At 38.8% G+C, this 23,904-nt stretch overlaps 1 protein-coding gene across 7 annotated transcripts in view; it reads left to right on the plus strand.

The window, feature by feature from the left end:
- LRRC72 (leucine rich repeat containing 72) overlaps positions 1-23,432 on the plus strand; it is a 48,221-nt gene extending 24,789 nt beyond the window's left edge. For 4 of the 7 annotated variants that reach the window (XM_042919368.1, XM_042919351.1, XM_042919377.1 and 1 more), the window contains 4 exons: positions 8,035-8,124; positions 8,793-8,945; positions 21,659-21,686; positions 23,202-23,432. In XM_042919368.1, the coding sequence (XP_042775302.1) occupies positions 8,035-8,124; positions 8,793-8,945; positions 21,659-21,686; positions 23,202-23,367 (437 nt within the window). In that variant the 3' untranslated portion in view covers positions 23,368-23,432. Of the gene's footprint in view, positions 1-2,366; positions 2,507-3,035; positions 3,073-8,034; positions 8,125-8,792; positions 8,946-10,910; positions 11,020-21,658; positions 21,687-23,201 lie in introns of those variants that run through there. The other 3 variants (XM_042919359.1, XM_042919398.1, XM_042919407.1) reach the window with 3 other exon arrangements.
- Positions 23,433-23,904: the final 472 nt, after the last annotated feature.

Raw genomic sequence — 23,904 nt, forward strand, 5'->3', positions numbered from 1 at the left:
AATGCCCCTTATCCATTTAGCCCTACCTCCCTCCCACAACCCCTCCAGTAACCCTCAGTTTGTTCTCCATATTTGAGTCTCTTCTGTTTTGTCCCCCTCCCTGTTTATATATTATTTTTATTTCCCTTCCCTTATGTTCATCTGTTTTGTCTCTTAAAGTCCTCATATGAGTGAAGTCATATGATATTTGTCTTTCTCTAATTTCACTTAGCATAATACCCTCCAGTTCCATCCATGTAGTTACAAATGGCAAGATTTCATTCTTTTTGATTGCCGAGTAATACTCCAGTGTGTGTGTGTGTGTGTGTGTGTGTGTGTGTGTGTGTGTATACATACCACATCTTTATCCATTCATCTGTCGATGGACATTTGGGCTCTTTCCATACTTTGGCTATTGTGGACAGTGCTGCTATAAACATGGGGGTGCATGTGTCCCTTCAAAACAGCATCCTTGTGTTCCTTGGATAAATACCTAGTAGTGCAATTGCTGGGTCGTAGGTAGTTCTATTTTTAGTTTTTTGAGGAACCTCCATACTGTTTTCCAGAGTGGCTGCACCGGCTTGCATTCCTAATAAGCTTATACTCTTGAAGGGTAAATAACCTGTACACAGGTAGAACAGAAGACAAATTATTTTGGGTGTACCAAGGAAAAAGACACTCAGCCCAATGAGTGGGCTTTCAAACTTTAGAGTTTGGAGACTTGTTTACATAATGTCGTGAAATTGATGTGTTTTTTTCCTATTTATTTTCTATTTATTTCTCAGACTTGCCTGAAACAGTGTTTTGAGTATGTGTAAAATGGTGTTGATGGTGGAGATTCTGATCAGATCAATTCATAGAGTAATTAAAGTTTTCATATATTTTCAGTGCTAATCAGTTACACCTACTGTATTGGGGAAAAATGATTTAGGTGCTCATAGGTAGGTTGTTCATACCCCAATGTTAAAATGACACCAAGTTCATGTGAGCTCTATGTTTTGTTGTTGTTGTCATTGTTAATCTAAAATCTTGTTGATTTTTCCTTTGGAAAGAAGTTGAAGACAGATGTTTAGGAAACAAACAGTAATCTAAGTTGACTCCTACACCCCATCCCTCCCCTCAGCACACCAACTCGGGCCACAAACTGGGCAGTTGGTCAAGACCATTTGCCCTCCCTTATTATCCTCACCCACTCACTAGTTAGTACATATCTATCACCACCCTTTCTTTTCTGCTTGCTCTACTTAGGTTTTCATCATCTTTGGTTACTTCCTGTCTTGTTCTTCTCAGAGCTCTTGCACAGTACAGGTCCAAGGGGCACATTGATATTGCCTACACACTGAATGGTGTCCCCTGGAGCTGGCCACATGGCAGTCTTGCCCCCTCAGACACCTTTTAACATGCAAATAACTCCAGGTTTATTTATGAAATGTGATAAGGTCTGGGAAATAGTCAGGATTGGCCTGCATATTGGAATTATCTGGCCCTTTTGTGCGGAACAAATGCTTCTGGGATTAAACGACTGATCTGGAACTCTCACTTACCTTCATTTTTCCATAAAATGGGCTAATAGCTAGCCCTTAAGATTGTCTGAAATAGTAAGCTAACTCCGTCAGACATGTTTTGAAAAAGCATTTCTTGACATTAATGTTATTTTGAAGCAGCAATAAAAACAAAAATGGTATTACTGTGGTTTATGTAAATTACATAATGAATTGAGATGCATGCAGTCTAGAAAATTCTGCTAAGTTGTAAATAGATTTGAAAAACAACTTGGGGCACCTGGGTGGCTCAGTCAGTTAAACACCCGACTTCTTGATCTCAGCTCAGGTCTTGATCTCAGGGTCTTGAGTTCAAGACCTGCTTTAGGCTCTGTGCTGGGCAGGAAGCCTACTTTTTAAAAAAATGACATTTTAAATAATAATCATTATAATCACAACATATTTGAATGTCTTTCCTGTTGAGAATATGCTTTCTTATCATGGTCTCATTTAAATCTTCACAGAAATCCTATGATCTGATTAGAATGATTTCCCCTTTAATGGTGGGCACGCAGGTCTCAGAGACTTAACCAAACTACAAAGAAATGTTAACATTTAAACTCATGCCTTGTTTCTTTGTTTAGCATCAATCCATTCACTTGTTTAATAAATATTTATCATTTATTTATTTATTTATTCATTCATTCATTCATTCAATAAATATTTATCATATATTCACTATATGACCCTCTGCTACACGGAAACACAAAAGTAAACAAAAAAGACCCCGTCTGGAGCTTATGGTTTTATAACTTTCAGCCTAAATATTTCTTAGAGAGCAGACGGAACTAGATATGCAACTAAATGGACAATTTGCTAAATGTACGAACTCAATAATTTAATCAGATTTATTTTACAAGACAAGATTTGGAAGTTACCAATCAAGGTTGTCCTATGGGAGTCAACAGGATTATGCTCTGAACAAAGTGCTTGGTGCAGAAGTGAGTGGAGTCTGCAATCCAGCCTGCGTCTCCCTTGTTAAGCAAGTATGTGAGCACAGAGTTGTGTCAGCCCTGAGGTGGGGTTGCCTTTTCTAGTTCTCTAGGTTGGCCAGCCTGGTCATATAACGTCCTTATCATTTCCTGTCACAACAGTTGAAGCGACCTCTACTTACAATCATGGCCATCTAATTCAAGTTACACGACTACAATTGTTCCAAATGAGAATCTTGTAGTGGGATCATTTTTTGAAAGGGAGAGAATGCTATGTCCAATTACCCAAAAATAAAACATTTGTAGAAAAGCTTTGGTAGCAAATATGCACACTTTGAACACTTGCCCCATTTTGGTTGAAGATATTATATGGGAAAAAGTCTCACACGTACTAGACTACTAATTGCATTTGTGCAGTAATGTGCTCAGATTAAGTTTCTCTGAGCCTCATTTGCAATCACAGATTAGATTCAGCTCATTAATTAAAATGAGAGATCCATATATTTTCAAGTGTTAACATTTTTGCCTTTTCAAGTTGTAAAACCGTATAAAATGCTAAAGTGTTGTTATTATTCCACTCCAGTTACAAGTTCTTCAGAGGGTGAGAAAATAGCCTGGAGGGGAAACTTCTAATCCATTTCGGCATTTTCCCCTCCTTTGGCGTTTAAGAGGAGGATTGCCAAGAGATGGCCCAGGAGACACAGGGCCCGGAGCTTCAGGGAGGCCTACCCCAGCTGCCGAGTGTGAGGTCCTGGAAACTGGAATTCCTGACTTCCAGGATGAGTCAGGAGGGCCCCACCTCTTCTCTCCAGGCGGTCTACCTTTCCACACCCTCCCTCTCCAGCTCCATGTTCCTCTTTCCTCCCTTTCTGTGAACTCTTTCTAAATCAGGAGGTACGTGTTTCAAAGACCCATTTTCTGGCTAATGATGTTCCCTGACCTTCAGTCCCCCTGTCTCTCTCCCAGCACACAGCAGGAAAACACCACCAGCAGCAGCCACAAAATACTTACATTCTGCTGTTCCTAAACTTTCACTCTCCTCATTTCTCTCAAATTTTTTGTTTCGTTAAGCTCCACTATTGGGAAGTACATTCAGACACCTGCATTGCATAAGTTTCTAAATACTTTTTTATTAATGTTTATTTATTTTTGGGAGAGAGACAGAGCATGAGCAGGGGAAGGGCAGAGAGAGAGGGAGACAGAATCAGAAGCAGACTCCAGGCTCTGAACTGTCAGCACAGAGCCCAATGCGGGGCTCAAACTCATGAACCTGAACCGAAGTCAGACGCTTAACCCATCTGAGCCGCCCAGGCGCCCCAGCATTGCATAATTTTTAAGATTTGCTTCCCAGAAGCCCTTTAAGGATTCACCATTAGAGACAGAGTGACCTTGTCAAGAGATGGTCTCCATTTTCTTCAGACTCCATCTTCAACATTTTCTATCCTTTTCCACTTGGCCCCTGTCCACTGCAGATGGAAAATAGACAGGGGCTGAAGAGGGACACTGAGATCAGGGTGGGGCTATGATCTTGATGGCCTCTGCCTTCGAGCCTCTACCTGAAATGGCTCAAGTGGGACTGATGAGGGAGTGTAAGGCAAGCTGACACCACATACACCACCTGGGCCCCCAGGTGGGATGTGACATTCCCCAGGCACTCCCAGCTGCCCAAGAACAAAGGAAAGGGCAGAAAACAAACAGTTACACTAATAGTCTCCATCAGTTTACAAATATCTTAGTAAATTAAAAAAAAAAAAAAGCAATCTTATCAATAGCCTTCTCCAGGAACTCCCTACCATCTCAATGATTAAGCTTTGCTAGAGGAAAAAACGACCTCAGCTTGACAAAATCTAGGCCTCCAGTAAATGAACCTTCTTTAGCATATGGAAACCCTTTAAGAAACTTCCTCCTGACTTCATCTCTCCCAACTCCATGGTCTATAAGCAGTCACTCTTTACAACCCCAGTGCAGCTCTTTCTGCCCACAGGTCCTGTCCCCGAGCTTTAATAAAAATCACCTTTTTGCACCAAAAATGTCTTCAAAAATTTTCTTGGCCATCAGCTCCGAACGCCTGCCACCCCTCCAAACCCCATCAGGACCACCCCTCCCAAACAACAAAACAAAACAATCCACCCAATAACAAGAGCCAACTGGGTCTTTGCTGTTTGTCTTGAAGAAGAGAATATTCTGACCCCTCTACTGTCTTCATCCCCTGCTTTAGTCCAGGTTTGCCTTTTAATAATCAGGGATGATTTCCATATTCAGTACGAGCACGTGGTGTGCAGTGGCCCACAGATGTTGTTAAAGTAAGACGGTGGTAAACAACGGAGATGCTGCCCTTGCTAAGTAACCTTGAGCCAGAACCTCAGAATCTTAGTGTGTGACCATTGCCAGCTGAACTCGCTTCTGCAGGCTGTTCTGCACAGACACAGAACATAACTGCTTTTAACTTCTCTGTATCATTTTCCCCATCTATTAAAGCGAACATGTTGGTACATTATTAATCACATCAACTTTCTTCAAAGGGGGTCTTAAAACCCTTAATGTTCATTTAAATGATGGTTTTCAATTTAGCTTTAAAAGTTTTAAAAAATTAACTGAAGCCAATTATTTAGATAACTTTTTTCTCTTCTGTTTCAAGAAGTAGCTTCGTACATGTGACTCATGTAATTCAAGCTGTGCAGTAAGGTAGTAAAGACATTTTGATATATTATTGGATAGATGTAAATTGCTGAGACTCAGAATCCCAAATTAAGATAAGCAAGACAGTGCTGGCGCCACCGAGGTGTACTCTATAAGTAGCCTAAAGGGAAAGTGGATTAAATAGTATTAACCTATTGAAAGTGAAAGTGTAAGCAATTTTGCTTCATAGTTTCTAAAGGAATGTACCCATACATCATGGAAGGCTTTCAGAACTTTCAGACACAGGAAACTGATTTCATATCTTAGAAACTTAATTTATGGTAATTTTACAGCATCAATCCAAAACTCATAAATCCAAAATGTTGAGTGTTTAATAGTATGGAAGGGGGGAAAAAGAGTTTGGAAATAAGATTGCTTCTTTCTAAAACTTAAGAGCAAGGAAAAACAAAGTGAAAAATCGTAAAGATGAAATGCCTCTCAAACGATTTAATTCTATTTTTTAAAGTTAATTTAAGCAGAGGCTGGGCTAAGAGCCCAGTGTTCTGACTTGCTGTCACTTAGATTTTACTTTAGAATGAGATAAATGGTGAGCCACAATGAACGCATCAAGTCTTCAGTATTGAGACACCTTCTTTATAAGTAATCTAACAGCAGTAAATCTAAATTGGATGTTTTGTTGAGCCGAAGCTTGGTTTTCAATTTACATAAAGAAGTTACTTAACTGAAGGCTAGGAAAAAAAAGCCAAAAGAAATGAAATAGGAATGTTCTCAGAGGGAAAAGAGAATGGGAAGGGTGTACCAAGAGGAAACGTCATAGCTACATTTTCGATTTACATCACAGGCGACGGCAGACTATCCCCCCCCCCCCCCCTTTAATGTACGATAGGGTTATGAAGCATCAGATGTGATTCTCCAACACGGTAACCAAAGAACAGGCTTCCGCACTGAAGCATCTGTGACTTTTTCTTCCTCCTAAACTCTCATTAAAAACAATTGTGTTTTGCTTTTACATCCTTGTAGGATGTTCTTTTCTCTTTCTGGCTCCAATACATGATCCCTGTGGATCTTTTAAAACCTGTCCTTAGGGGCGCCTGGGTGGCTCAGTCGGGTGAGCGGCCGACTTCGGCTCGGGTCATGATCTCGCGGTCCGTGAGTTCGAGTCCCGCGCCGGGCTCTGTGCTGACAGCTCAGAGCCTGGAGCCTGTTTCAGATTCTGTGTCTCCCTCTCTCTGACCCTCCCCCGTTCATGCTCTGTCTCTCTCTGTCTCAAAAATAAATGAACGTAAAAAAAAACAAACAAAAAAACCCAAAAACCTGTCCTTATTACTGGTTTAATATACATCTGTCCTATTCCCTGTTCAGTAGTAATAATTATTTGTTACCACTTTAAATTCCTTTCAAGTTAACAATTTAAACCATTTTTGTCACTCAAGAAATCTTGAAAATTTTGTTTCATTTTTTCCTCTTATTTCCCCCAATGCATACATATTTCCTTTCTTTTAAATTCTTTGTTGCTCCTGGATCTACATTTTCTTTTATGCCTTCCTCATTCTGATTGCTTCTGTTTATTATGTACCAGGTGTCTTCCATTGCCTACTTTAAGTCCCTGTAAAGCTCAAGTTTTCCACAGGGAATAGCTACATGTAATGGTTTCATTAGCCAGAAAAGTTTGTGTTTATATGATAAATATCAAAATGTTTTATAACCTACAGGGAAAACATCCAGATGATCAACTTTTTCAGTTTTTATCAAAATAGTTCATTGTCTTTGAAGCACTCCCCCACCTTCTTCATGTTGCCAACTGTTCTTTCCTGGGCTTATGATGCTTAGGGTTTTCATGCTTTTATCAAGCGTCTCTGTATTTTACAGTCCAATGCTAGAGCACTACTTCTAAATTTAACATGTACAGTACACGAGCCCCATTTTGTGATAGCGATGTAGTCGCACAACGGCTGGAACTCTTTCTACTACTGCCACCTAGTGGTTCTCCTCACGAGATGTATCTTCCCGAAGTGTTTTTCTAGAAATTGCACGTTGGCAGAATCCAGTAGCTAAAGATATTCAAGTGGAAATCATGAAAGCTTTCTTTCACATTGTATTAAAGTAACCCTGTTTCACACACCTAGGGAAGAAGAGGGAAGATACCTCACTCCACGAAAATAAAACTCTCACAACTTTAGTTGAAATTTTTTTTAAATGCACCTGCACGCTGATGTCTAAAGTATGTGACGTCAGAAACGCCAGGAGCTCTTCCACATGCGCTTGCCTCCCACCTCCGGCCACTGTACTAGACAGCATGATTCATTAGGTATCACAGCACCTGCATAAAGGAAATCAGAAGCACGTGCTTCTGGCCAGAGGTAAACAAGACGAAAGATCAGCACCTGTTCAGCTCTGCTCCTGCTGAGCTCTGAAGCCGCCACTGGTATTTATGTAATCTGAACTGCGTGCGATGGTTTAAAGTGGAGGAAGAAAACGATATTAGATCAGTGTACTGCATCTCTGCCCGTCTCCACACAGCCACCTTTGTGACCTTTGAGACTAGAAGAGAACCGAGGGAACAAATACTTCAGCAGACAGCAGCATTAAGGCCTCCGCAGAGCTGATATCTTGTCGTTTCTTTACTAATTAACTTATAGCCATGTTAAAATTTTCATCATTTGTGGTAGATGGGGTAGACGCTATGTCCCCAGCACCTAGGACCGTTCTTAGTATACAGTAAGCACTCAGGAAATATTTGTTGGATGAGTGTATTTAACAAATGGGAAAAAAAGGGCCGCTCTGAAAAGTGAGTTTTAGTGGGGCCATTGGTTTGGTCCATGGAGCAGAGTTTTACATGTTCTTATGTTTCATATTAATTCTGCAATTTCCCATATTTTAGCAAGTGATACATGAAACCTGTTTTGAAATCTGACATCTAAACTTGGATTCTCTCTTTGCAGGTCTCTACCAAAACCCTTTGTGCCAATATAACCTGTACCGTTTATATATAATCTACCACCTTCCAGGAGTAGAGTTGCTTGATCGAAATCGTAAGGACACCTCTGGCAGAGAAATAAGTGAAGGACAGTCTTCTAGCTCACTAGCTTAAAAATGCTGAAAGTCTTTGAAAATAATTTTCTTTGTAAATGGACTTTCAATTATTTATTTTCAAAATGTTTGTTCTGAAATTTTCCCTAGCTTAGGAATTATTTTTCTTGATCACTGTATTGAAAAGGCCATCTAACTGAGCATAAGGATTGGTCTCCTTGCCCTGATTTTGACACACATGTGTTGGATGCCAAATCATTTGTCCCCAGCATTTTAGTGTTTTATTTCAAAAATGAGAGAAATGGACTAAATCTCTTAAGGCCTATTTAAGTTCTAAAAATCGTTTTCTTTGAAATCCTGTAAATATATATATTAAGACATATATAATCAATGATAATTTCTTTGTGAATACACCTTTAGACATTGTAGATGAACTAGTATGTCCATTTATATGAACCACAAAAATAACCTCACCATGTTACATTTTACCCTTTAGGGGGCCTCTTTTACCTCCAAGGAAATAACTGTGATAGCCCTTCGCAGTTCTGACAGGATGTTCACATATGACATAGTTCAGATAAACACATTTTTCCAAGTGTTCAATTATCTTCTGAATCTCTCTGCTTCTCTATAATGCTACGAAGTTAACATTACTATTTGCATTTGTCAGAAGTTACAGAGAAGGAAAGAAGATCAATGATCACCATTTTTAATCACAAAAAGGCTCATATTGTTCAATCAATAGCATTCAGAGGAAAAGTAGATGCCTTCTGGAATCCTAGATCACCGTTTAAGCAAAAACCAGCTCAGAGAATACCTCCAGGTATTTTGAAACCAGAAGAAAAATGAAATTAAAATTCCTCAGACTTTTGGTTACTTTGATTATAATAATAATGGCTGCAATTGACAATAAGCTAAGCCCCTACCTACATGGTGAATAAATATTCTCCAATTTTATTAGTCCAATTAAAGTGATATGCAATTTTATCTGTTTATGTATATTAAATTAAATGAGGTAATGTGATAATAATGAGATATTACCTTGAAATTCTTCCTTTAGTATCTAGTGACTATAAAAGGCTCAGTAAATAAGCTTTGTTTATTATTATTACCACTATCACTGGACAATTTCACCAATTAAAGCTATAAGTTGTTGATAATATGGCAAAAATATTAAGAAGAAATAAAGATCATCTACAATTCCTTCACCCAGAAGTAATCACTGTTACTATTTAGGTTGGATTCATATACACACACTCATTATACACAAGTAGAATTTGAATATTTTCAGTGATGTTTCGTTAGTTAGAATTTAATTTCTTACATGTAACAGCAATCCAACTTCACTGACTTAAGGAAATAGAGATTTTTCTCACATAGCAAATAGTACAAAGGGAGGGTGTTCAGGGTTAGTGCAAAGTTCAATGATATCAGTATTTAAGAATACATCTATCTTTTGTTCTATTCATAGTGTGATTTATGGTTACAAGGTGACTGCTATACAGCCAGGCCTCACAAGGAGGTACAAAAAAGATGCAAAGACAAAACCCTTTTACTCATGACACTGTGCCAAAGAAATGACATAGATTTGCAAAACCACAAGCAAAAAAAAAAAAAAAAAAAAAATTTCTAGAAATGAAGGAAAAAAATATTAAAATGGAAAAAAGATTTTGAAGAAACTACCCAGAATGTAGTATAGAGAAAGCAAGAGATAGAAAATATTAATTAGCTGTTGAGACAAGGAGACATTAGAAACAGAAGGTCCAGCATCAGTTTAGTAATCCTGAAGGAAAACAATAGAGAAATTGGGCATAAGTTGATGTTTGAGGTGATAACAACTGAGGATTTTCCAAATTTGACAAATGATATGAACCTTTAGATTTATCACAGAAAATTAATCCAAAGACATAAATAACATATAACAATGTCAAAAATCCACACCAAAGGCAAAATGATCTAAAAATAGACTGAAAAATGTAGATTACCTATAACATAATAAGTTATAGATTCACAATAAACTTTCCAACTGCAATTATGGAAGTCAGAAGACAGTGATCCAACGCCTTTAAAAAAATTTTTTTTTTTAATGTTTATTTATTTTTAAGAGCCAGAGAGTGACAGACCATGAGCGGGGGAGGGGCTGAGAGCGAGGGAGTCAGAATCCCAAGCAGGCTCCAGGCTCTGAGGTCAGCACAGAGCCCAACACAGGGCTCGAACTCATGGACCACGAGATCATGACCTGAGCCAAAGTCAGATGCTTAACTGACTGAGCCACCCAGGTGCCCCAGATCCAATGCTTTTAAAAAGCTGAGGAAAAGTAATTGTCAATCAAAAATTCTACAACTAGCTAAGCTAGTCAAAAATGAGCAAGAGGGGTACCTGGGTAGCTCAGTCAGCTAAGCATCCAACTTCAACTCAGGTCATGATCTCACAGTTCCCTGGTTCGACCCCTGCATCCATCTCTCTTCTGTCAGCACGGAGCTGGCCTCAGATCCTCTGTCTCCCTCTCTCTCTCTCTCTCTCCCCCTCCCCCACTCATGCTTGCACGCGCTATCAAAAATAAAACATTTTTTTAAATGAGCAAGAGGAAAAGAATGGCAAAATTAAGATTTTCCTCTCAACTTTTTAATGTGAAAATTTCAAAACATAGGAAAAGTTGGAAGAATGTCACTTGAAAATTTCAAAACATAGGAAAAGTTGAAAGAATGTCACTTACATATTCAATAATTGTTAATATTCTGTCATATTCACCACCCTTCATAACTGAGGCTTTGCCTTTTTATTCAAGAACGATCTCCTCAGAAGCTTCTACTTACATCTGATTGGCCATCCCCAATCTCCATGTTAACTGGAAAACCTCAAAATACCACTGAACCATTTAGATGTTTCAGTAACAGGTATCACGACTCTTCAGTTCTAAATAATTTAGCCTCTAAGTTTAAAAATAAGGGCATTCTTCTATATAGCCCCAATGACATTATCATACCTAAAAAACTATGAGTGTACTCATACTATTTAATACATAATAATACATATTCAAATGTTCCCAGTTGTTCCAAGATGGCTGCTATAGCTGCTCTCTCAAACCAGAATCCAATTAAATTTCCTAACAACATGTAGTTGTTATGGACCTTTACTCTTTTTAAATTTAAAAATTTTGCAATTTGTTTCCACGACTCTTTTAGGGACCAGGCCAGTTAAATTGTAGAATGCATCAATTTGTATGACTGTTTCCACAAGATGTCATTAAACTTGTCCCTTTACCCACTGCACGTCCCAGAGAATGGAAGAAATGTCCATAGGACATGTTCTGGATGCAGTAGAGTGTAGAGCAGTGGTTCTCAAAGTGTGGTTCCTAAACCAGTAACAGCAACATCGCATAAGAACTTGTGACCAATGCAAATTCTTGTCCCAAAAGAGATCGACTAAATTAGAAACTCAAAGATGGGACCCAGAAAGCTGTTTTAACAAGCCTTTCAGGTGACTCTGATATACACCCCAGTTAGAGAGCAACTAGCAGAGGCAAGAACACAAGCTTTGGGATCAGATTCCCCCTAGGTTTGAATAGCAGCTGTGCTAGTAAGTAGAAGTTTTATTAATCTTGACCCTAATTTCTTTCAGCTTTCTTTTTTTTTTTATTTTATTTTATTTTATTTTTTTTATTTTTTAATATATGAAATTTACTGTCAAATTGGTTTCCATACAACACCCAGTGCTCATCCCAAAAGGTGCCCTCCTCAATACCCATCACCCACCCTGCCCTCCCTCCCACCCCCCATCAACCCTCAGTTTGTTCTCAGTTTTTAACAGTCTCTTACGCTTTGGCTCTCTCCCACTCTAACCTCTTTTTTTTTTTTTCTTCCCCTCCCCCATGGGTTTCTGTTAAGTTTCTCAGGATCCACATAAGAGTGAAACCATATGGTATCTGTCTTTCTCTGTATGGCTTATTTCACTTAGCATCACACTCTCCAGTTCCATCCATGTTGCTACAAAAGGCCATATTTCATTTTTTCTCATTGCCACGTAGTATTCCATTGTGTATATAAACCACAATTTCTTTATCCATTCATCAGTTGATGGACATTTAGGCTCTTTCCATAATTTGGCTATTGTTGAGAGTGCCGCTATAAACATTGGGGTACAGGTGCCCCTATGCATCAGTACTCCTGTATCCCTTGGGTAAATTCCTAGCAGTGCTATTGCTGGGTCATAGGGTAGGTCTATTTTTAATTTTCTGAGGAACCTCCACACTGCTTTCCAGAGCGGCTGCACCAATTTGCATTCCCACCAACAGTGCAAGAGGGTTCCCGTTTCTCCACATCCTCTCCAGCATCTATAGTCTCCTGATTTCTTCATTTTGGCCACTCTGACTGGCGTGAGGTGGTATCTGAGTGTGGTTTTGATTTGTATTTCCCTGATAAGGAGCGACGTTGAACATCTTTTCATGTGCCTGTTGGCCATCCGGATGTCTTCTTTAGAGAAGTGTCTATTCATGTTTTCTGCCCATTTCTTCACTGGGTTATTTGTTTTTCGGGTGTGGAGTTTGATGAGCTCTTTATAGATTTTGGATACTAGCCCTTTGTCCGATGTGTCATTTGCAAATATCTTTTCCCATTCCGTTGGTTGCCTTTTAGTTTTGTTGGTTGTTTCCTTTGCTGTGCAGAAGCTTTTTATCTTCATAAGGTCCCAGTAATTCACTTTTGCTTTTAATTCCCTTGCCTTTGGGGATGTGCCGAGTAAGAGATTGCTACGGCTGAGGTCAGAGAGGTCTTTTCCTGCTTTCTCCTCTAAGGTTTTGATGGTTTCCTGTCTCACATTCAGGTCCTTTATCCATTTTGAGTTTATTTTTGTGAATGGTGTGAGAAAGTGGTCTAGTTTCAACCTTCTGCATGTTGCTGTCCAGTTCTCCCAGCACCATTTGTTAAAGAGACTGTCTTTTTTCCATTGGATGTTCTTTCCTGCTTTGTCAAAGATGAGTTGGCCATACGTTTGTGGGTCTAGTTCTGGGGTTTCTATTCTATTCCATTGGTCTATGTGTCTGTTTTTATGCCAATACCATGCTGTCTTGATGATGACAGCTTTGTAGTAGAGGCTAAAGTCTGGGATTGTGATGCCTCCTGCTTTGGTCTTCTTCTTCAAAATTACTTTGGCTATTCGGGGCCTTTTGTGGTTCCATATGAATTTTAGGATTGCTTGTTCTAGTTTCGAGAAGAATGCTGGTGCAATTTTGATTGGGATTGCATTGAATGTGTAGATAGCTTTGGGTAGTATTGACATTTTGACAATATTTATTCTTCCAATCCATGAGCAGGGAATGTCTTTCCATTTCTTTATATCTTCTTCAATTACCTTCATAAGCTTTCTATAGTTTTCAGCATACAGATCTTTTACATCTTTGGTTAGATTTATTCCTAGGTATTTTATGCTTCTTGGTGCAATTGTGAATGGGATCAGTTTCTTCATTTGTCTTTCTGTTGCTTCATTGTTAGTGTATAAGAATGCAACTGATTTCTGCACATTGATTTTGTATCCTGCAACTTTGCTGAATTCATGTATCAGTTCTAGCAGACTTTTGGTGGAGTCTATCGGATTTTCCATGTATAATATCATGTCATCTGCAAAAAGCGAAAGCTTGACTTCATCTTTGCCAATTTTGATGCCTTTGATTTCCTTTTGTTGTCTGATTGCTGATGCTAGAACTTCCAGCACTATATTAAACAGCAGCGGTGACAGTGGGCATCCCTGTCGTGTTCCTGATCTCAGGGAAAAAGCTCTCAGTTTTTCCCCGTTGAGGATGATGTTAGCTGTGGGCTTTTCATAAATGGCCTTTATGATCTTTAAGTATGTTCCTTCTATCCCGACTTTCTCAAGGGTTTTTATTAAGAAAGGGTGCTGGATTTTGTCAAAGGCCTTTTCTGCATCGATTGACAGGATCATATGGTTCTTCTCTTTTTTTTTGTTAATGTGATGTATCACGTTGATCGATTTGCGAATGTTGAACCAGCCCTGCATCCCAGGAATGAATCCCACTTGATCATGGTGAATAATTCTTTTTATATGCTGTTGAATTCGATTTGCTAGTATCTTATTAAGAATTTTTGCATCCATATTCATCAGGGATATTGGCCTGTAGTTCTCTTTTTTTACTGGGTCTCTGTCTGGTTTAGGAATCAAAGTAATACTGGCTTCATAGAATGAGTCTGGAAGTTTTCCTTCCCTTTCTATTTCTTGGAATAGCTTGAGAAGGATAGGTATTATCTCTGCTTTAAATGTCTGGTAGAACTCCCCTGGGAAGCCATCTGGTCCTGGACTCTTATTTGTTGGGAGATTTTTGATAACCGATTCAATTTCTTCGCTGGTTATGGGTCTGTTCAAGCTTTCTATTTCCTCCTGATTGAGTTTTGGAAGAGTGTGGGTGTTTAGAAATTTGTCCATTTCTTCCAGGTTGTCCAATTTGCTGGCATATAATTTTTCATAGTATTCCCTGATAATTGTTTGTATCTCTGAGGGATTGGTTGTAATCATTCCATTTTCATTCATGATTTTATCTATTTGGGTCATCTCCCTTTTCTTTTTGAGAAGCCTGGCTAGAGGTTTGTCAATTTTGTTTATTTTTTCAAAAAACCAACTCTTGGTTTCGTTGATCTGCTCTACAGTTTTTTTAGATTCTATATTGTTTATTTCTGCTCTGATCTTTATGATTTCTCTTCTTCTGCTGGGTTTAGGCTGCCTTTGCTGTTCTGCTTCTATTTCCTTTAGGTGTGCTGTTAGGTTTTGTATTTGGGATTTTTCTTGTTTCTTGAGATAGGCCTGGATTGCAATGTATTTTCCTCTCAGGACTGCCTTCGCTGCATCCCAAAGCGTTTGGATTGTTGTATTTTCATTTTCGTTTGTTTCCATATATATTTTAATTTCTTCTCTAATTGCCTGGTTGACCCACTCATTCGTTAGTAGGGTGTTCTTTAACCTCCATGCTTTTGGAGGTTTTCCAGACTTTTTCCTGTGGTTGATTTCAAGCTTCATAGCATTGTGGTCTGAAAGTATGCATGGTATGATTTCAATTCTTGTAAACTTATGAAGGGCTGTTTTGTGACCCAGTATATGATCTATCTTGGAGAATGTTCCATGTGCACTCGAGAAGAAAGTATATTCTGTTGCTTTGGGATGCAGAGTTCTAAATATATCTGTCAAGTCCATCTGATCCAATGTATCATTCAGGGCCCTTGTTTCTTTATTGACCGTGTGTCTAGATGATCTATCCATTTCTGTAAGTGGGGTGTTAAAGTCCCCTGCAATGACCACATTCTTATCAATAAGGTTGCTTATGTTTATGAGTAATTGTTTTATATATCTGGGGGCTCGGGTATTTGGCGCATAGACATTTATAATAGTTAGCTCTTCCTGGTGGATAGACCCTATGATTATTATATAATGCCCTTCTTCATCTCTTGTTACAGCCTTTAATTTAAAGTCTAGTATGTCTGATATAAGTATGGCTACTCCAGCTTTCTTTTGGCTTCCAGGAGCATGATAAATAGTTCTCCATCCCCTCACTCTCAATCTAAAGGTGTCCTCAGATCTAAAATGAGTCTCTTGTAGACAGCAAATAGATGGGTCTTGTTTTTTTATCCATTCTGATACCCTATGTCTTTTAGTTGGCGCATTTAATCCATTTACATTCAGTGTTATTATAGAAAGATATGGGTTTAGAGTCATTGTGATGTCTGTATGTTTTATGCTTGTAGTGATATCTCTGGTACTTTGTCTCACAGGATCCCCCTTAGGATCTCTTGTAGGGCTGGTTTCGTGGTGACAAATTCCTTCAGTTTTTGTTTGTTTGGGAAGACCTTTATCTCTCCTTCTATTCTAAATGACAGACTTGCTGGATAAAGGATTCTCGGCTGCATATTTTTTCTGTTTAGCACACTGTAGATATCGTGCCAAGCCTTTCTGGCCTGCCAAGTTTCAAAGGAGAGATCAGTCACGAGTCTTATAGGTCTCCCTTTATATGTGAGGGCACGTTTATCCCTTGCTGCTTTCAGAATTTTCTCTTTATCCTTGTATTTTGCCAGTTTCACTATGATATGTCGTGCAGAAGATCGATTCAAGTTACGTCTGAAGGGAGTTCTCTGTGCCTCTTGGATTTCAATGCCTTTTTCCTTCCCCAGTTCAGGGAAGTTCTCAGCTATAATTTGTTCAAGTACCCCTTCAGCACCTTTCCCTCTCTCTTCCTCCTCTGGGATACCAATTATGCGTATATTATTTTTTTTTAGTGTATCACTTAGTTCTCTAATTTTCCCCTCATACTCCTGGATTTTTTTATCTCTCTTTCTTTCAGCTTCCTCTTTCTCCATAACTTTATCTTCTAGTTCACCTATTCTCTCCTCTGCCTCTTCAAGCCGAGCCATCGTGGTTTCCATTTTGTTTTGCATTTCGTTTAAAGCGTTTTTCAACTCCTCGTGACTGTTCCTTAGTCCCTCGATCTTTGTGGCAAGAGATTCTCTGCTGTCCTGTATACTGTTTTCAAGCCCAGCGATTAATTTTATGACTATTATTCTAAATTCACTTTCTGTTATATTATTTAAATCCTTTTTGATCAGTTCATTAGCTGTTGTTATTTCCTGGAGATTCTTCTGAGGGGAATTCTTCCGTTTGGTCATTTTGGAGAGTCCCTGGCGTGGTGAGGACCTGCAGGGCACTTCCCCTGTGCTGTGGTGTATAACTGGAGTTAGTGGGCGGGGCCGCAGTCCGACCCGATGTCTGCCCCCAGCCCACTGCTGGGGCCACAGTCAGACTGGTGTGTGCCTTCTCTTCCCCTCTCCTAGGGGCGGGATTCACTGTGGGGTGGCGTGTCCCGTCTGGGCTACTTGCACACTGCCAGGCTTGTGTTGCTGGGGATCTGGCGTATTAGCTGGAGTGGGTAGGCAAGGTGCACGGGGGCTGGAGGGGCAGGCTTAGCTCGCTTCTCCTTAGGTGATCCACTTCAGGAGGAGCCCTGTGGCAGCGGGAGGGAGTCAGATCCGCTGCCGGAGGTTTGGCTCCGCAGAAGCACAGAGTTGGGTGTTTGCGCGGAGCGAGCAAGTTCCCTGGCAGGAACTGGTTCCCTTTGGGATTTTGGTTGGGGGATGGGCGGGGGAGATGGCGCTGGCGCCTTTGTTCCCCGCCAAGCTGAGCTCTGCCGTCCGGGGGCTCAGCAGCTCTCCCTCCCTTTGTCCTCCAGCCTTCCCGCTTTCCGAGCAGAGCTGTTAACTTATGACCTCCCAGACGCTAAGTCGCGCTTGCTGTCGGAACACAGTCTGTCCGGCCCCTCCGCTTTTGCCAGCCAGACTCGGGGGCTCTGCTTGGCCGGCGAGCCGCCCCTCCGCCCCGGCTCCCTCCCGCCAGTCCGTGGAGCGCGCACCGCCTCGCCGCCCTTCCTACCCTCTTCCGTGGGCCTCTAGTCTGCGCTTGACTCCGGAGACTCCCTTCTGCTAATCCTCTGGCGGTTTTCTGGGTTCTTTAGGCAGGTGTAGGTGGAATCTAAGTGATCGGCAGGACGCGCTGTGAGCCCCGCGTCCTCCTACGCCGCCATCTTCCGGAACCTCCTCTTTCAGCTTTCTGATTTTTAAAACTAGGGACAGACAATATCTTCCTCTGGCTGTCACGACTCTTATACACACACTCATTACATACACACACTGCCGCCACCTGATCTGACACATATGAAGGACGTGATAAAAACTGAACTGTTCTATTAGTCTCCTCCTAGGTTTTTCTTTCACTTCATGTAAGATACCCAAACTGAATGTTATCAGATTAGTGCAAGTGAGCCATGCTATGGCAGGAAGTGAATCTCTGGATAGAAAATCTCCACTCTTAAAAATAGGTAACACACTCTTAAAAACAATGTAAGACATTCCATCTGTTTTTCAGCACTACTGTTATTACAAGTATGAGGAAGACGGTTGAACACTACCTTTAGCGCTTTACCTTTCTTTAGTGCAACGAGATTGCAGAAAAAAAACTATTATCCTTTTATTCTCTTTATTACTTTTCATATTAAACCTCCAAAAACGAAATCAGAGGAAGAAAGAATACGGAGAGTGTTTCACTGCACCTGAGAGTTGTTCTTCTGAATTCATAGCTATGTTACCTATAGCCCTCCTAAAACTTAGGATGGCCCTAATCTACTCATTTCCTACAAAATGCCAATATATCAGAGCAACTAAATAGTATTTTTAGCCCAATATTTAGCCTGGCTTACTTTAGCTTATCTTAATAACTGAACATGTACAATGAAACTAATAAAACCCACTATGTAAGTTTTTTAAAATATGTCTTACAGTTTTATAGTTTCTATATTTGTTTTTATATAAATCTCATCTTGCTGTGACATGCACATTTAGGACTCTGAATCCTTTAACTGGGAAGAAACCATACTTAAAATTGTTCATAAGGTAATTTTAACACCACGTTTTGATTTCATTATCTTTAACCTTATACTGGGAAAGAAACCAATTATATTCTAACAGCTTGAGAAGTAAGGTCAACTTGTAGTTTCTTCACATGCCACGTATCCATCCTTGTAAAACGGGTAAAAGACATGCACCGATTTCCATTAATTATCATGCTTATTGCAGGATAACCAATAACTTAAGAATCAAAATGCTATGGGCTTTTATACGGCTTTAAGGAAGTAGACATTGGGGGATTTCCCACCAACTACCTAAATAGGGATAGACATTAAGGGAGATTAAAATAAATGAAAATATCAATAACTTTCTTTTTTTTAATTTTTTTTTTTAACCTTTATTTATTTTTGAGACAGAGAGAGACAGAGCATGAATGGGGAAGGGTCAAAGAGAGGGAGATACAGAATCTGAAACAGGCTCCAGGCTCCGGGCTGTCAGCACAGAGCCCGACGCAGGGCTCGAACTCACGGACCTCGAGATCATGACCTGAGCCGAAGTCGGACGCTTAACCGACTGAGCCACCCAGGCGCCCCAAATTTTTAAATGACTAGTAGTGGTCTAAGTAGAACTGCTGGATTTCTGTATTTGCTCTTCTCCCCCAAACAAGATGGAACTGCAGGGCTAAGACCAAGCTGAGGATGATGTCCCAGAGCCTAGGCCTAGCAGCTGAGGCGTGTTACTCAGGAAGAGAGAAGAAGAAAACAACAACAACAACAAAATTCATGTAGACTATTTAGCAAATGGATAGTTCAGCAGAGTGGGTGAATCCAGATATAAGACAGGGAGGCCAGAATCCAGACAAAAGTAAAAATTAAAACTTTTGAGCTGGGGGATCGAAGCCTTGGGAATCCAGGCCTTAAAAACATCTCTGACTCTGAGAAGCAACGACATGAGGCACATCCAGGAAAGCAAATGCCAAGTGCTATTTGTGCAGGAAGCCTCAGAGAGGTACCAGGGGTCAATGTGAGAACTCGAGATTGGTTGGCAATGAGAAAACCGCAGAGTCAGAAGAATTTGTGAAGGCAAAAATCAACAGTCAGCAGAGCAGGTTTTGGAAGCCATGACTGGGGGACACTGGAGTTGTGCCACGGAGCAGTTCTGCGCCAAAGAAATAAACAAAAACCACTTTCTTCGGGAGACATCATAAGGAAAAATAAATTCCAGAGAGATTAAATATCTAAATATAAATGAATTGAAAAGTACATGGGGGAAAAAAGAAAAACTTTTATAATCCCAAGGAGACGAAGTACAATCAAAGCTTTGCACAAAACTCAGGGCCATAAAAATGAAAAGTTGACAGATTTAAACTACATAAAAATGACAACCATTATATGATACAGGAACAAAATTAAAAGAAAATCTTTGCAATATATACAATAGGCAAAAGCTAATTCCTATTATATTAAAGGGTTCCTATAAATCAATTTGTAAACTCTAAATTTAAAAAAAAAGTGACAAAAGCTATGAACAAGACATTTAGAGAAGGAAATAAATGTGATGTCTCATAATCAGCCTTACTAGTGAGCAAATAAATGGAAAATAAAACAATGAGATATCAATTTCGTCCTGCAGATATGCAAATGCTGAGAAGGTTAGTAAAGATTAAGGGAGAAAAAAGCACAACTTATAAATTATTGGTGGGAGTGTAAACTAGTTTAACCTTCTTGGCCATATGGCAGCATCCACCAACATATAAAATGTGCAAACCATTCAAAACAGCATTTAAATTTGAAGCCTCTTTTGCAAAAGTATTTGCACATAAAAACAAAGATTTATGTATAAAGCTGCTCAATGAAACATTCTAAGTAAAAGAAAAAAATAATGAAAACACCGAATGGTCCTTCATAGAAGAATATTAAGTGATGGAACATTCCTACAACATGAACCATTGCACTTTAGAATTATTCCATGGGGTATTGAGTATAAGAAAAATACATCATGGACTAATAAAATGCAGAGTATGACAAAATTGGAACTGAGTTCACATATGTGAGTACACATGTGTATGCACATAGGAGGCTGGAAATCTACACACAAAACTCTTAATAGTGATCCCTCTGGTAAGAGGAATGAGAAAGATCAAATGGAGATTTCACTTTCTACTATTTTCTAGTTTATATTCATTATCAGCAAAATGAGCATTTTATAATTAAAACATATAGAAGGGGTGCCTGGCTGGCTCAGTCAGAAGAGCACAGGACTCTTGATCACAGGGTCGTGAGTTTGAGCCCCATGATGGGTATAGAGATTACTTATAAATAAATAAATAAGTAAGTAAGTAAGTAAGTAAGTAAGTAAAATTTAAATTCTTAAAAAAATGCAGCAAGAGAGACTGGGGAAATCAGAAATGGAATGGTCAGCCATTTGTGAAGGGAACAATTCCATGAACTCCTCTAAGGCAGGGGCTATGTGCTCCCTGCTGCTTGTGGTATTGTGGGCTTTGGTGGCCCAACAGGTGCTGGTACATTCCATGTCTGGCCTGGCACCAGGCCTCTGGAGAGGAATGAACAAAGCAATGACAGTCTCTGGAAGATACCATAAGAAATCCCGGCTTTGTGGACTAGCCTTTGAGCTCCAAAGCTAGGCAAGATGGAGATTCTTGTGATCTAGGATTTGTTTATTCTATTTCTTTGAAGTTAATGCCAAGAATTCAAAAGGTTTAAACTGCCCTAAATAGTTCTCCTCATTTGGTCTGGTAGTCCATTTATAGATTCATGTGTCTATCTGAGAAAAAGGATCACTTTCTGCACATGAGACTCAATATCATAATTACAAAAATCCCCACTTGGATTCCACTGGTAACTTAATTGATTAAGCATTCTGTTCTCAGAGTTTTGAGAACTGTATTGAATTAAAGAACTTGCTTCAAACCTAAGGCAAACCTAAGGCACTATAACTAAGAGAAAAGTTCAATTTGAGCTTAAGCGTCAAGGCATTTTTGATGGATTGAATTATTTATCTAAATGGTCATTCAAAAATCAGAGAGTTGTGCTCTAGACTTTTCCTTTATAGCACGGTTTTACTGTTTTAAAAAGCTGAATAATTATTTGGAAAATACTAACTTAGAAATGTATTTTTTTTATAGATTTTTCATTTGCGAATAATGTAGACAAGTAAGTGATTTTTTTAACTTTACTTTTATTATCAAATTATTTCATAATTGTATTGACTTTAAATTATCTTCATTTCCCAAACAGATTTTAATGAGTTAAAAAACGACTAACTCTTCAATAGATGAGAAAAACTTCTGTCTTTCTGTGATAAATAAGTTCAAGCTATTTATTCATATTTTACATATTTAGGTTTTTAATATTATTATTATAACCAGAAATAAATGAAAAGCTGATTTGGTGCATAAAAAATAAAACCTAAGAATTATTAGAAAATTACAAATGTTTAATGTTCCTCTAAATATGTTCAGTGAAAGCAGATATGTAGATTAACATTTTATATTCATGGGAATTTATATTTTCAAAAGTAAATACTTCATTAAACTATGAAAAACATTTCAAATTCAAGAACATTGATGAATTTTAAAGTCATTAATTCTTTTTAAATTTTACACTTAGGTATTTTTTTTTCCTTTGGATTCAGGATTGAAAAATATTATTGCCAAGAACACTTATAAAATATAGCATAATGTACGGGCAGCTGGGTGGCTCAGTCAGTTAAGAATCCAGCTTCAGTTCAGGTCATGATCTCACAGTACGTGAGTTCAAGCCCCATGTTGGGCTCTCTGCTGTCAGCACAGAGCCCACTTTGGACCCTCTTCTTCCCCCCCTCCCCTCTACACCTTTCCCCCTCACTCTCTCAAAAATAATAAAAAAAAAATTTTTAACAAAAAATTTAAAAAATAATAAAATATAGCATAATGTAGAGAAATAGCAACTTTCTAATAAAATGTAGTTAAGATACTAATAAGCATATGACATCTACAAATAGTTTAATAATCTCATTTAACACTGGTTTTAAATCATGAACATATGAATGTGGAATAGCCAATCCCAAATATATTTAAAAACTGTATTTTAAAAATAAACAATATATACAATAAAAATATCATTCCTTAGTCTGAAAGTCATTTATCAGTAGAAGCCAAGAGTTGTTAGTGGTACTATGCTGCCAATAACACAGAAAAATATGTCATTTATTGTGGGGGGGGGGGAGGGTTGTTTCCTTATTTATTTTTTAACTTAAATCCAAGTTAGTTAACGTATAGTATAGTAATGGTTTCGGAGTAGAATTTGCTGATTCATCATTTACATATAACACCCAGTGCTCATCCCAACAAATGCCCTCCTTAATGCCCATTTAGCCCATCTCCACACCCGACTTCTCTCCAACGACCCTCAATTTGTTCTCTATAGTTAAGAGTCCCTTATGGTTTGCCTCCCTGTCAGTTTTTATCTTATTTTTCCTTCCCTTCCCCTATGTTCATGTTTTGTTTCTTAAACTCCACATGAGTGAAATTCTGTATTTGTCTTTCTTGAACTAACATTTCACTTAGCGTAATACATTCTAGTTCCATCCATGTTCTTGCAAATGGCAAGATTTCATTTGTTTGTTTAAATCAAAATTTCACTTTGGCTTAATGACTTTTTTGTCTGACATTACTGCCATTTTTGCAGAACTGTGTTTGATGACCCAGAAGATGCTGTATTTGTAAGGTCCATGAAGAGATCAGCTATGGCTATTACCTCCCTCAACTGGGACACAGTTCCAACACGAGAGGAAAAATACCTTGATGAGAAAGGCACAGAATCTGCTCAAATGCTCACCATTACACTGAGATAAACCCTGGTATCTGTAGAAAGCCTAGTGGTTTCCAGTTCTTCATTAAACTTCTCTGTGATTAAGTATATTGTATAATTAGTATATTATTTGAAATATGTAAATGTAAACAGAAACACCAATAATACAATTCCTACACATTTTAAATTTTTGCTGAAGTAATACACGTATATGGAAATGTACACAAATCATTAAATGTTCAGCTCAACAGTTTTCAAAACATGAACATGTTCGGGTAACAGCAGTCCTAGAACAAGAAATAGACTATCACCAGGATGTGAAGTGCCTCCTCAGTCTGTCACCACTCTTATTACCTATTACCTAGCCACTGTTATGATTTCTAAACCATAAATTAATTGTGTGTGTCTTTGAAAGGCATATAAATGGAATCACAAAAGTTGAATTACTTTGTGTCTGGCTTCCCTTACTCAATACTGTAAAATTCACCCATGAGGCAACAGCCCTATCATTCTCATTGCTGTACGGCATTCCATTGTATGATCATACCACAATTTATTTATCCAGTCTATTGTCGTTTTA

The sequence above is a fragment of the Panthera leo genome, chromosome A2 (assembly GCF_018350215.1).
Source record: "Panthera leo isolate Ple1 chromosome A2, P.leo_Ple1_pat1.1, whole genome shotgun sequence".
In the NCBI taxonomy this organism is placed as follows: domain Eukaryota; kingdom Metazoa; phylum Chordata; class Mammalia; order Carnivora; family Felidae; genus Panthera; species Panthera leo.